Source organism: Vulpes vulpes, chromosome 1, assembly GCF_048418805.1.
Source record: "Vulpes vulpes isolate BD-2025 chromosome 1, VulVul3, whole genome shotgun sequence".
Taxonomy (NCBI): domain Eukaryota; kingdom Metazoa; phylum Chordata; class Mammalia; order Carnivora; family Canidae; genus Vulpes; species Vulpes vulpes.
The window spans coordinates 23,543,952-23,557,556 of NC_132780.1; the positions used below are offsets into that span (position 1 = coordinate 23,543,952).

At 53.8% G+C, this 13,605-nt stretch overlaps 1 protein-coding gene across 19 annotated transcripts; it reads right to left on the reverse strand.

The window, feature by feature from the left end:
• Positions 1 to 3,956: 3,956 nt before the first annotated feature.
• Positions 3,957 to 13,262, reverse strand: MZF1 (myeloid zinc finger 1). Of its 19 annotated transcripts, none has more exons than XM_025984365.2 (7): positions 13,148 to 13,262; positions 11,105 to 11,537; positions 10,484 to 10,667; positions 9,919 to 9,945; positions 9,762 to 9,832; positions 9,527 to 9,647; positions 3,957 to 5,587 (listed from the first exon to the last, which is right to left on the reverse strand). In XM_025984365.2, exons 2-7 carry the CDS (start codon positions 11,498 to 11,500, stop codon positions 4,137 to 4,139), a joined length of 2,250 nt encoding a protein of 749 aa, XP_025840150.2. In that variant the 5' UTR covers positions 11,501 to 11,537; positions 13,148 to 13,262; the 3' UTR covers positions 3,957 to 4,136. The 19 variants fall into 19 exon arrangements, with proteins under 19 accessions (XP_025840150.2, XP_025840149.2, XP_072575859.1 ...); XM_025984364.2 differs by lacking the exon at positions 13,148 to 13,262 and adding an exon at positions 12,896 to 13,074; XM_072719758.1 differs by lacking the exon at positions 13,148 to 13,262 and adding an exon at positions 12,531 to 13,072.
• Positions 13,263 to 13,605: the final 343 nt, after the last annotated feature.

The window sequence follows — 13,605 nt, forward strand, 5'->3', positions numbered from 1 at the left end:
TCGGGTATTTCCGTTTGTGCCGCCTGTCCCGCGGTCATTTCCGGGGACGCTCGCGGGTCCAGTCAATGGCGGTGCCACCGCCATCTTTAAGTAGGGCAGTTGATGGTCACTTCGTAGGCAGCCCACCCTTGCAGATTGTGGTGGGGGTGGGTCACATGAGGTCCTTGCCCCTGGAGGTCACAGAGGCAAGGTGATTACGGCGGGCCAGAGCCCGGAGAGGCCATAGCCTTTACTCAGAGTGCGGGGTCGAGCAACCTCGATGTCCCATCGCAAACGCAAACGCAGCTGGCTCGCGGAGATTCTGGATGAGGTAAACTAGTAAATAAAACGTGTATTGTGTTAGAGAGTGGTAAGCACTTTGGGAGATTACATGGGTGGACACTAGATGGGACGTGGGGCGGGGACCCTCTCGGAGCAGGTCCCGAGACCCAGCGGACACGCTCTGCGATCTTCCGCTGTGTGGCCAGCCTCCACAAAGATCGCACACAGCTCAGCGTGCCTCGGAGGGCGGGAGGACGCGGCGTGGGGCGGTTATATGACGTCCGGCTGTCGCCATGGAAACGGTCGGGCGGGTGAGCAGCGCGGCACCGCACTTAGTGGGTGGGTGCGGCCGGTGCTCAGTCTCTCAGCACCTCTGCGACCCAGTGCGGCTCCCGCTGTACGTCCCCGTCTGTCTCTGAGGCCACCTGCCGTCATCACCTGGAGCGTTGTGGAACAAGTACTTTTGGCGGTCCGGTTGGGCCGGCGCTGGGGCTGGGCAGGGGTGCTCACGGGGTCCTCTCAGCCATCGACCTCTGCCCAGGCTCGCAGTCCTCCCCTCGGGGGAGTGGCCGTTCCATGCCCTGCGTCTCCTCAGACCCGACCTGGCGTCCATCTCGACTTAAGGGAGTCACCTCCACCTTTTCGGATCTTGGGCTGGCCCCAGCCTCCTTAGAGGCCCTACCCTGTGGGTCTTCGGGTACCACTGAGGTCCCTGGGCTCCACGGACTGATCGCAGCCATGTCTCTGCAACTGCTCCCTCTTTAGGCCCTTCCATTCACAATGCCACCATCTCCGACACCCCTTTCATTCTTCTGGTTGTCCTGTTATTCTAGCCTCGCATTTCCAGCATCCTTTCTTGATTCCTTTGAGAGTTAAGTGCTAGAGAGGTCCCAGGATGAGAACTGGGACTCAGAAGCATCAAACAGCTCAAGTTTGGGGTTGACATTGCAGCCATCTCAGCGTTCTTTCGGTTCAGACATGGCTGGTCATGGGACTCGGATGGTCCTTCCAGATTCAGTCTTCCTCTTCCTTTATCCCTTCCTCTCTCTTCTTCTCAGCCACCCTGATTTTCCTATCTATGTTATATCTATTGGGCCACTGCCAAGTTAGGGTTGATGACCATATTCTGTTTCCAGCCAAAGTCTTGGGGGTGTTGCCTGTTGGTCAGTCTAAACTATGTGTCATTTACCTCGGGCCAATTTCTGAGGCCCATCAGATGATGGGGTTTTGGTTCCCTGGAGAGTTGATGGTGCACTAGCCAGAGCTAGACTCGTGTGGTCTAGGAACTCAGGGCTTTCCCATGGTCCAGGGAGGAGGGAATGGCTGAGTTGAGGCAGAGGGGTGGGTTGGAAGTGGTACACCTGTGTTTTTGTTACTCTCATGGCAGAGGGGCACAGGTAGTTTTGGTGGCAAGGGTGCCTGTACCCCTTGGGCCTGCATCCTCTTGGTAGGCAGCATAGGGCTCAGCTTATCAAAGGTCCCGAAGGAAGCTGGGGCTGGCACCTGGAGGGATTGGGCAGCATATCACAGGTGAAGAGTGAGGGTGTAAGTGCACTTGGGACCTGTGACTGGGAAGCTAGGGTCTCTCTTGGAAAGGAGGGACCAGGAGTGGGAAGGGATGCTGAGTGCTATGGGCCTCCAGGCTGGAGATGGGTGGCTGGGATCAAAGCAGTGCTGGGGGATGAAGGGAATTGGACAGATTTGGGAAGCTTGGGGTTAGAATAACTGGGTGGATGTGGCACAGGGAGGCTGTGCTTGGAGCAAACAGTATGGGCTCATGATCCAGGGACAGGTTGGCTGGGCACTGTTGTAGCTTCCCCAGATGACCAGTGCCTTAGGGGTTCCTCTCCTGGCTTCCTCCAGTGGCTCTGAGTGAGGCCAAATGGTTATTCTCTCCAAGCCCTCAGCCCTGCTGATACTATGGTAGTACTTGAGTTCATAACCCCCAAGCCTGGCTTGCAGGTATGTCCCTAGCCAATTGCAGAAATGGCCTTTTGTGGGAGGCTGTCACATCACTCTTCATGTTTCTTTCTTAGAAGACTGGTTTAGCAGGTGGGTCTGTGGACTTCTTAGGACTTTGGACATGGGGCCTTGGCCTCATGTCTCTAAGCCCTTAATGTGTGTTCTAATTTTTCCTGTGTATAATTTCAAGTTCTTAGTCATATGTGTGCAGATTTCTCTCCATGTTTTTCAAACATCATGATGATCAAAAACATGAAAGTGAACTTTCTTGTTTGGTTTCTGAGAATAAAATTCACACAGGTATTGAAAAGAATCCATGTTACAGGATTTATAAAGTTCTGGGAATACTCCTTAACCTCATAATACTAGCTACCTCACTGTTTGTGTGCCCTTCTTAATCTGACTCCTAGCCTCCACCTAGGGACCCAGTGACTGTGTTCCTCCCCTTTGATTAGTATATCCCAGATCAGAGTCCTCAGAGTTCGTTTTGTGGTTGGAGAGGACAGGAAGTGTTGGCATAGGGCCCAGGGGACAACCCCCCAACTCCGACTGTGTCACATGGGGAGCTGTTCTTTGCCAGATGTGGTAGATGCCAGAGTGTCCCTGGTCCTGGCTGGGTTAGGCCAGGGGGGAGGTGGAAAGATGGGTGGAGTAGGGGAGGGAAGGAAGCAGGGAACACATCTCTGGGATGGCCATTGGCTGATGGCCATCTCTGGCCAAGGCTGGCTTGTCTTCTTTCCCTGATTTTAGGATCTCAGTCTTGTAGCAAAGTCCAGCCATATCCCTGGAAGAAGCTTGGACACATGAGGCTCAAAGGATTGTTCTTAGAACCCCTTAGGCCAAGGGCAGGCTAACACCTGTCCAGAGTGGGGTTTAGGTCCCAAGCCAAATCCTGATGCATGAAGGTCTTTTCTTTGGCACTGCTTTTCATCCCGCTTTCGGCAGCCAGTGTACCCACTAGTTGGAGGTGTAGGGGGCACTAGGCCAAGGGCCTGGACAATGGGATGGAAGGGGAAGATAACTAGGGCCAAGTCAATGGCACAGGAAAAGTCTAGAGGGTTCCAGAGATGCCATCCCAGTCTGGACATTGAATCTACACTGGCAGGTATACTTACATGGAAGCTGCTGCCAGCTGTGTTTCCTGTGACTTGCCAGTGAATGCATTCCTCATAGAGACCACCCAGTATGGGGGAGCCCTTGGGGATTGTGCAGCTGGCCAGGCTTGGCAGCAACTGCTCCATGGAATGTGAATGATCACTAGAGGGCTAGGGAACTGGCCTGGGGCCTCCAGTAGTCATTGATTTCTGGACTGGTCAGGGTTCTATCCTAAGGGGAACCTAACCTTAGCACTTGCTGGTAGTTAACATGCATGAAAGAATCTCGATTTCCAGATAAAACCTAGTTTTATGCCTAAGAAATGGCTTCCTAAGTTTAAAGTTTTAAAAAACATATCCCCAGCTCTGGCCAGTTTGCTTTTTATACTGCACTTGATGATCTTGGCTGGCTGGGGAAAACTGGGCCAGTTCTTGGCCCCATGGTTGTGTGGGCTGAAGGCACCATGGACAAATAGTACAGGAGCCATGATACAAGGTGGCACCCACAGATGTCGGGAGGTGCTGTTAGGAGTCCATGGCTCTCACAGAGACTGCCTGGTTGGGGAAGTGCTGGATGGGTGGGGTGGGCAGACTGACCCACGCAGGTAGGGAGGCACTGAATGGGTGGATCCCCAGACCCAAGTTCCATCTACTATTTATTGAGCACCTACTAGAGGCCAGGTCCTGGGTGGGCCTGCCTGTACCTAAATTTGATCACAGGCCTCACAACAACCCTGTGAGGTAAGTTTTCTGTGTGCACACACTGCCCTCCCCCAACAAAAGGCCAAAAGCCAAGAAAGGGTATACAGTGAATGCTGCTTACTCTGCACTATGGATGCGCTGGTGCTGGATGAGCTTAGTACTCTGGTGGAACCGGCGGCCACAGTCCTGGCAGGCAAAAGGCTTCTCACGCCGGTGGGTGCGCAGGTGCTGCGTGAGCGTGGGCCGCTGGCGAAATGCCTTGCCGCACTCCGGGCATGCGTAGGGCCGTTCGCCAGTGTGGATGCGCCGGTGTTGTGTGAGATTGGCATGCTGCCGGAAGCTCTGGCCACAATCAGGGCAAGCAAAGGGCCGCTCACCCGTGTGGATACGCTGGTGTTCAGTGAGCCTTGAAACTTGTGTGAAGCCCAAGCCACACTCACTGCAGTGGTATGGTTTCTCCCCGGTGTGCGTCCGCTGGTGGCGTGTGAGCTTCAGACGCTGGCTAAAGCGCTGGCCACACTCGGGGCAGGCAAAGGGCTTCTCGCCTGTGTGCACGCGCAGGTGCTGCGTGAGTGTGGGCCGCTGGCGGAAGGCCTTGCCGCACTCTGTGCAGGCGAAGGGCCGCTCACCTGTGTGGATACGCCGGTGCTGTGTGAGGTTGGAGCGCTGCCGGAAGCTCTGGCCGCATTCGGCACAGGCAAAAGGTCGCTCACCACTATGTACACGACGGTGCTGCAGCAGCACGGAGCGGCGGCCGAAGCGCTCACCACACTCCACGCAGCCAAAGGATTTGTCACCCGTGTGCACTGCCTGGTGTTCTAGGAGCACGGCACGCCGCGTGAAACTCTCCTGGCACTCACTGCAGGGGAAGGGGCCTGGGGGCTCCGGTGCCCCGGGAGGCGTAGGGGGCGTGGTGGTCACAGAGCCAGGTCCCGGGGGGTCCCCATGGATGCGCTGGTGCTGCAACAGGTTGGAGCGCTGCCGAAAGCTCTGGCCGCAGTCAGCACAGTGGAAGGGCTGTTCACCTGTGTGCACTCGCCGGTGCTCCTCCAGGCGCGCGCTGCGCACAAAGCCCTGGCCACAGTCACTGCACACAAATGGCCGCTCCTCAGTGTGTGTGAGTTGATGGCGCAGAAGGTGTGAGCTTCGGCTGAAGCTTCGACCGCACTCGCTACACACGAATGGCCGCTCTCCTGTGTGTATTTTCTGGTGCCTCAGTAGGTTGCTGCGTTGGCTGAACACCTTCCCGCAAACGTCACAGCGGCCACCTCGCCCTGCCCCAGGGCCTGTGCTGGGGCGGCCTAGGTCTCGGCCACGACCCCGGCCTCTGGGCACACGCCAGTGGGCATTGGCCAGTATGGGGCCCAGGAGTTGGCCCGGATCCTCATTCGTAGGCTTCTCACCTCCAGGGCCATTGGGGAGCATCACTGCATGTGAGAAGCCACTTTCACAGGAAGGTGACTGCAGTTGGTCAGTGAGGCCAGCCATGCTGAGGTCCCAGGGAATGTGGAGGTGGGGGCTCACAGTGCCTGGGCCAGCAGAGACACTGTCCATGTGGAGCGCAAAGCCTGCATTGCACAAAGGGATCCATACCAAGGGAACTGTGCCTGGACCCACTCTGGCCCATGGGAAAGATTGAACTAGAAGGACCTGAAACTAGCCAATGAGCCAGAGGTGACAGGGGCAAGGGTTCTATCTGTGCAGGCCTCCCTAAGGTGGAAACAACGGGACAGAACCTAGCATGAAGGGGAAGATTCAGAAGATTGGGACAAGCTTTCCAGGCCTGGCTTAAGTTTGCAAAAATTGCCTTTCTGGAAGTGCTGTAGGGCAAATATGGGGCAAGAGGCCCTGTACTAGTGATGATGGTTTCCAAATACACAGAAGTGTGAATGGGTCTGAGAGTGGTGGGATGGGAGGAGGGTAGGCAGCAGGACTTTGGTCTGATGTGCCTTGCTTGAGATGTCCATGGGGCATCTGAGGGACAGAAACTGCATATAGGCTATAGGGTGTAGGAGCTGAAGCTCAGTCTTCAGAGAAATGTGAACATGGGTGCTGTGGTATATGCATGGCACACAGAGCCCTGGCCCTGTGTGTGATCAAGTAAGAGTGGGTGTCTATGGAAGGGAGCAGGTCCTAGCCACACTGGAACACTCCAGCATTAGATCCTGTGTGAGGAAGGAGGTGTGAGCAAATGCAACTGAGAAGCAGGGGCTAGAGAAAGAGGAAGACTGAAGGAAGTTAAGGGGACTTAAGAGAATAGCAAGGACTTCAGTGGGTGATGGAAAAATCTGTAATTTGTCAAAGAAAAGTCCTAAATTATACTGCATCAAAGGAAATCATTTGTGCACAGCAAAGACAACCTCAGAACCAAAAAACGAATGACAGATTTTCCAGAAGCAAAGGGTTAATTAAGCTTCTAAGTAGAAGACCAGTGACCTGAAAAACAGGCAAATGATGTGAATAGGAAAGGAAATGTAACTAATGCTATATTCCATAAAATATGCTGAGTTCATTCCTAGTAAGAAACTGCCAGTTAAAGCTGTACTCAGCTATCATTTTCACACCCTCCCTGGAGGGACCCAAGTGTTTGCATGCCTTGCTGGTGAAGATTAAATGGGAAGCCAGTGGGGCAAAACTACATTAAAATGGCAAACTTCTCATACTTTGATCAGCAATTTCACTTTTATGCACTTCAACAGTTGTGTTCCCCACTGTCCAAAATGACCTATACATGAGGTTTCTCAGTTCGTCACTGAAAAATTCCTCCAAAGGAATGTCAGTAGGAGCCTGAATGGACAAACAGGTATCTCCACAGTGAGCCACAGTTGGGATCCATGCAGCTGTTCAGAGACAAGTGTACTTGCTGCTGTGTGAAGTGGGAAGATGCACAAAAAATGTCAGGTGTGAAACCTGGTGATTAGGCCTTCACATGTGTTTTAAAGGGAAGAAATACGAACTTGAATTTGTGTCTGCTCTTTTATGAACAAAATCTTTTTGGAAGAACACCCAAGATGGTAATGTTGGCTATTGAGAAACAAGACTGTGTAACACAGGCAGGATAGGGAGGGGCATTCTACTGTGTACTCCCTTGTGCCTTTTGAATTTTCTGTCATATCATTAGCTATTCAAAATAACATGATGAAAACAATGGCTGCAGAGATGGTCAGTTGAGGGGCAAGGAGAGCAGGCATGGGTCCTGATGGAGAGACCAAGATAACTGAAGGGAATCAGTGTTTGAAGCTGGGAGCTGCAGTTGTCAATGGAGAGACTGAGAAGGAACCCACCATGGAGTCTGAGGTGGTGCCACTGGTGTGGATGGAGAAAACTGAAAGACTGTGGGGTTGTGAATTGAGAGAAGCAGGTCCAATCTGGAGGCAGTGGTCAGCCACAAAGCACAAGGCTAAGCCTGGCCAGCCAGCTGAAGACTAAAACAGCAGATGGGGGATATGCCAGATCCTACTCTTTCAAGTCCAATGTCCAGAAATGACAACAGAACCTGAGAAAAAATTTTAAAATATTTTGGGCAACTTCAGAGGAAGAAAGGACAGTTGGTGAGGTTTAGGAATCCTCAGCCTGGGGATGCCTAGGTGGCTTAGCGGTTGAGCATCTGCCTTTGGCTCAGGGTGTGATCCTGGAGTATCAGGATCGAGTCCCACATCGGGCTCCCTGCATGGAGCCTGTTTCTTCCTCTGCCTGTGTCTCTGACTCTCTCTGTGTCATTAAAAAATAAATAAATAAAGGAATCCTGAGCCTGTGCAGTGAGCTGTAAAGCTCCTGCGTCATTAGACCTAGGGATTAAAGCCAGGCTCTATCATGAAGCTGGAGTTTGAGGATATGGGCTAGGTTAGTACAGTTGATCCACACAGCTGGCCAAGAATAAGCTGCTTGCTTTGGCTGGGTTCCAGAAGTATCTTCACTCAACGTCCTGGGGCCCAGATGATCTTTCCATTTCAGGGTTATGATGCATCCTGTGGCAGACTCACCTACCATGATACTTAGGGTAGAGACAAATAAGAAGCTTCTATAGCTATGAAGGGCAGACTGTCAATGGTTGGAGAATTCACACCTGAAGAAACCAAACTAGCTAACCAGCCTGGAAAGGGCACTGAAATATGTCCAAATCCTCGAAGGATGGATCAGCATCCACAAAACGAGGACATTATGAAAAACAAATGATGAGAATCCTTATTGACAAAACATAGTGAATAAGGAATTCTGGGTATCTATGTTTGTTCCATCCTGAGACAACAGTAAAAACCACAACAAAGCTTTCTGTTTCTTAAGGCATAATATCCACAAAGATTAAAGAAGAGGAAAGGAAACAAACTCCTGACATCTTCTATTCTGGAAAGCTGAAGGACAAATAGTAACCTTGTAGCAGATTGTAGAAGGTGAATACCAAGCCAGCAGTGAGGAAAAGGAGGGAAAAAAATCAGTTTGACCTTAAAGACTACTTGAAAATTTTGGGAGTTAGAAGTACAAGGTAGCTCTGGCCATGGAGGTGATGGAACAGGGGCACCAAGCATGCTGAGGAGACTGTTCAGAAGCAGAAGCTGGGCAGGACTATTGCATGGAACAGCCCTGGGCTCTGTCAGCACAGAATTCTAAGCAAATAGTGGGCACTGCTATAGCTCTGATGCCTGGATCTCTTCTCCCATCCTGGCAAAAGGCTGGGTGGAGGGTGAGACACCATACCAAGGAAGCAATACAGCCAACAGTGAAGTGATACACATTCCAGAAACAAGGAACAATAGAGGGAAAGGAAATCAGAGAAACAATTCAAGCGTTTCCCATAATTGAGAGAGAGGAATTTTCAAACTGAAAGGGCTTATCAACAATGATGATGAAAAAGCTTTGAAATTTAATTAATAAAAATTCTTCATGCAGCCCAACTAACCTATATAGAATGTTAAGTAAGTGTATTTTAGAGATGTAGCATCTCAAAACTTTTTATCTCCCATACCAGAGTTTGCAGGAAGGTCCGCCAGAATAAGACAGTAAACCAAGAAAGAGGAGGGGTCCAAGAAACAAGGAAGAAGAGGCAGGGAAACTGGCTGATGGCAGACTGAGAGCAGTACAGCTGAGTGGCCTGCTGTCCTGCTTGATCCATGCCCACCCACTCCACTAACCTGCTGTCTTTGCCAGATCCAGACCCTCCCTCCCCTGCTACTCAATCAGTAGTAATGCAAACCTAGAATCTATGGGCCATCCAGGATGCCAGGGCTGGGAGAAGTTGGGGATATGGTGAAAACAGGCTCTGCTCTCTAGAGGTTTTACTGTGGTGAGGAGCAGCAGCTGGAAGGAACCTGAAGTCAGCAGAGGGCTTGATGGAAACCCCAGCAGCCTACTCCATGCCAGTGGAGAGCAGAGAAGGAACAGTCCATAGAATGGAGGAGCCTAGAGATACTGGAGTAAGAGGGCCACATGAGCAGGGCCAGGAGTGGGATAGGTAGATGTGGTGCTGCCCATGCAGAGGGCCCAGGCCCACCATGCCCAGTCTCACTCACCTGGAGGGAAGATGCCCCCAGCTTCCTCCTGCCACAGGGCCCCAGGATGCACCCTCCATGAAGGCCCCTCAAGCCCAGTCTCGCTGTGGGGAGAGGCCTGGTCCAGCACTATCTCACAGCCCTGAAACCACAGTGGTCACTGCTCGTCTGCCCAGCCAGGCTTAGGAAGGGACCTACCTGACCCCCACCCACTGAGGCTCCCCAGAGAGAGGAGCATGGCCTGTATGGGACTCACCTGGGCCTCTTTAGGCAGGAGAGTAGAAGTGGCTTCCTGGGGAGTGGCTAGAGGCCCAGAATCCAGAAGCTCTGTAGAGGAAGGTTGGGGTCAGGTGGCTCAAGGGTGTCCCCACCCCAGTGCCCTCCTCAGTGGTATGCCAGATGCTGGAATCCACCTTGAGGTTGGAGTAAGGCAGAACCCCCTGGAAGGCCATAGGAGAAGCTGTACAGGATGAGACAGGCTCAGGTCTGTGCCCTGCACCCCTGAATGAGCCCTGAGCAGGATGGCCAGTGAGAGTGGAGAGAAGCACTGCACTAGGGTCCACAAAGGAATGATGGAGAGTGTGGGTGGCCAGCTCTGGCGTCTGCCTGTAAGGAGTAAAATAGGGAGGGGCATACCTCCCAACACCCTGAGGTCCTCCTTCAGCCATAACCACCCATATTCAAGCCTGCTGCCTGCTCCCCAGAGACCAGCTATTATCTCCCGATGGAGTTCCTTGGAGAATAAACCCCACATGCCCTCCCAAGCCAAAACCCCAACATGTCAGGGGAGAACACAGAACCATAGCTGTGACAGTCACACTTGGCATGTGACGAGCAGATGGCCACTGGCTAGGCAGGATGTAGGGGACACCACTGCATAAGAACAGTTCTACCCAGGTGACCTTTAGGCTATTGACACCAGGCACCTCTGGTCTACTCAATCAGGCTTTGGATCATGCATGCCTTTCCCACCCTTACCTCGGTTCTCTGTAACCGTGGGCTCCTCTTTCACCCGAACGCCAAGTGGTGACTCTTGTCTGACTTCAGATGGTGTTCTAGGGCCACATTCTGGAGTCTGAGGCTTGGTTTGAAGGAGGGGCTGGAAGTTGGAGGGCTCCATCTTCTCTGATAGCACCTCCTGACCCTGCACTTGGACTGTGACCTGGGGAGGTGTCCCCCACCATCAGGGGCCCATGCAGAGAGTTGGGCTGGGCACAAGCAGGAGGTTCATGGGCATCTACCCCATCACAGGACCCCAGGTCCTGACCCACTAGATTCTCAAGGACCCACATCCCCTCAGCACTGAGGAGTGAAGGGACCATGTGCAGTTTGCTCTCCTGCTGCTTACACCCATGAATGCCTATTGGTCTCCCTTGCTCCCCACCCTGCATCCCTTCCATGTCCATGACTCCAGGTGATATAGGGATGGGCCTGAGAGGCTGGCTGTGGAACCTTGTCTACTCTCACACAAGGTCTACTCCAAGGGAGCCACTTCCAAACCACAAGGAACAGGTGTCTGGCCGAGCATGGCACTCCCCAGGATGAGGCAGAGCTGGATGCGGTTCCAGCCTGGGCCCTGGCTCAGGACCACTGACTCACCCATCTCCGGGGGCCTCCTGGCTCCCGGCGCAGCCCCTCAACCAGGGCAGCGGCCTCCTCAGGGCTGCCTGGCTGTTGTCCCTCCACGCAAGCTTGGATCTCAGGGGGCAGTGCGCACAGGAACTGTTCCAGTACCAGGAGCTCCAGCATCTGCTCCTTGGAGTGCACCTCTGGTCGCAACCACTGGCAGCATAGCTCCCGGAGCTGGGCCAGGGCCTCTTGGGGACCCACTGCCTCCTCATAGTGGAAGTGTCGAAAACGCTGGCGCGCAGCCTCTGGGCCAGGATCCCACCGGGTGGCCTCACCCTCCTCCTCAGAGTCCTCCAGCTTCACCATGACAGGTCCCTCATCTTCCAGGGATGTGTGACCTGGGGAGCCTAGTGCTGCGGGTCTCATTGGAAAGACTGGGCTGGGGTTCCGAGGATATCTTCCCCTAGGAGAGGAATAGGATGAGGCTACTGCAGGGAGAAACTGTGGCAGCAAATGCTTATTAAGCATGTACTGTATGCTTCGTTGTTCCATCTTCAGATCTGCACTGAGTGGAAGGCAGATGAGAAAACTGAGGCACAGAGAGGTGGTTACATGCTAGACATCTGTGTCTCTGGTCTCTAGCTGGGACTTACACAGTCTCTGGCATTCCTTCTTCCCTAAATCCTGCCCTTCAACACACCACCTCATCCCTGCCTTGTGGCTCTCCCCCTGCCAAGTAAATGACATCTGCAATGTAAGTGCCACTACCACCCACCCCCCAGGACTCCCCATGCCCACCCAATACCAGCCCATCATTGCACCACCCACTCTCCCATCTAGTCTCTCAGACCATTCCCTTCTGTGCTCAGTCCCATAGGGCAGCCTCTATCTGTTCCCCACCCCCAGAGATGGGCAAGATCAACTGGGCAAGGCAGCTTCCCCTCACCCCCATTCAGCCTCAACCTCTGAACCGGCCCAACTTATCACACAAGGTAATGCCCCACCATCTCTTTAGCTTCCTGATTTAGGAGGGTTTAGGAGGTGATGGGAGCTTACAGGGGACCCAAAAAGGTCCCAAAACAACTGGACCAGGTGCCTGCAAGCAAGGTGGGAAAATCTGATCTTGCCTATTAGCTATGTAACCTTGGCAGGTTTCTGTGAACCTCAGTTTCCCCATCTTTACCATCCCCGATAAGTGGGGATGCTCCCCCCTTCCCCGCCATTGCTGCACCTTTCGCAGCTGGGAGTAATGTGCGGGTTTTGTGAAGGAATCTGAGTTTATTGAGTAGATTGGATTTCCAGGGCCTCTGGATCCCGTGAGTCAAACTTCCGACCTGCAACCTTGGGAGAAAGTTGGACTGTTTTTAAGCCAGCTAGCCACTGCGAAGCTTTCTGAACTACAGTTACCAGAAATCTTGGAGGGCAACTTCCACTTCAGAGAGCATCCCCTCCCTACCTCCCCAGGCAGGTCAAGTGCCGCCATGGCAACCAGGGGGCGGGGCTCCCAGTCCTTGTAGCTGTGGTAATGCAGTGACTGAAGAGCGTCGCGCGACAGCGCCCGGCTCGCTGAGAATGAGTGCCTAGGCCCCTACTCCGCGCTCCAGATCCCGCTGGATAGCTGGAATCCAAGAGTCCGCAGCCACCAACCGGGTCCCCGCCCAAGCCTTCCTCGTCGGGAGGCACCCGCCCTCACCTCCACGCTCAGCCGGCCGCTCCGCGCTCCTAAGCATGCGCACTCGCCGACTTCCCCCTCCCCGGCCGGACTATGTCTCCCAGAATGCTCCACGCATCAGCCCGAGTGCCACCTTGCCCTTCCCCTACCCTCGCCTCCTTTTCCACCCTCTCCCCTGTTCCCCGGGGTAGCGTTGTTCGCAAAGATCAGATCACACGACCGGCCGCCTCTTCCCGCGCTCCCCGCCTCAGATCCAGGCGTCCATGCCCCGTCGACGTGCGCAACCTTCTTTGGGGACAGCGGACAGCAGCACCGTCTTCCCAACCGCGCATGCCCCCCACCACGTTTTCCTCAATTCTTTACGGGCTTTCCAGAGATTAGCAGGGTTCTGCACCAATTACCGCTCTCGCTACGACGCCGTCAGATCACATCTCCATGGCAACCACCTGCAGAAAAGGTGGGGCACCGCCTCCACCGCCCGCTCGGACTTCAAATTGAAAAGAGGCTCGGCCCAGGGCTTTCTGGGAAGTGTAGTCGGATGCGCCGTCCGTGCGCGCTTGCGTCGCGCGACGACGTTCCTTTGTGTTGGTGAGAGGTAGGCGGGCCTGGGAGACTCCATGGTAACCGGTTGGGCCAACCCGTAGGTCTTCAGCACGACCTTGGGGAACCTGGTGGGCGTTTGAGAGGCTATGGGGGTCGTGGGGTAAGGGCTTGGGTAGCCAACAGGGGCAGAGAAGCCGAGCAAGACAGTGAGGAGAGACAGACACAAAGGGCAAGGAGAGGCCCAGGGCCCACTGGGGGCAGAGAGAGCTGAGGAGAGGCAGTGTTCAAAGTAACTGAACAGATACAGAGACTGAGA

Coding starts and splice junctions, on each gene's coding strand:
- MZF1 (XM_025984358.2), bottom strand. CDS start 11,626: ATGGAACAACGAAGCATACAGTACATGCTTAATAAGCATTTGCTGCCA. Junction 9,833..9,918: donor TGCCTTACTCCAACCTCAAG/GTGGATTCCAGC, acceptor CTTCCTCTACAG/AGCTTCTGGATTCTGGGCCT. Junction 9,648..9,761: donor TCCTGCCTAAAGAGGCCCAG/GTGAGTCCCATA, acceptor CTGTGGTTTCAG/GGCTGTGAGATAGTGCTGGA.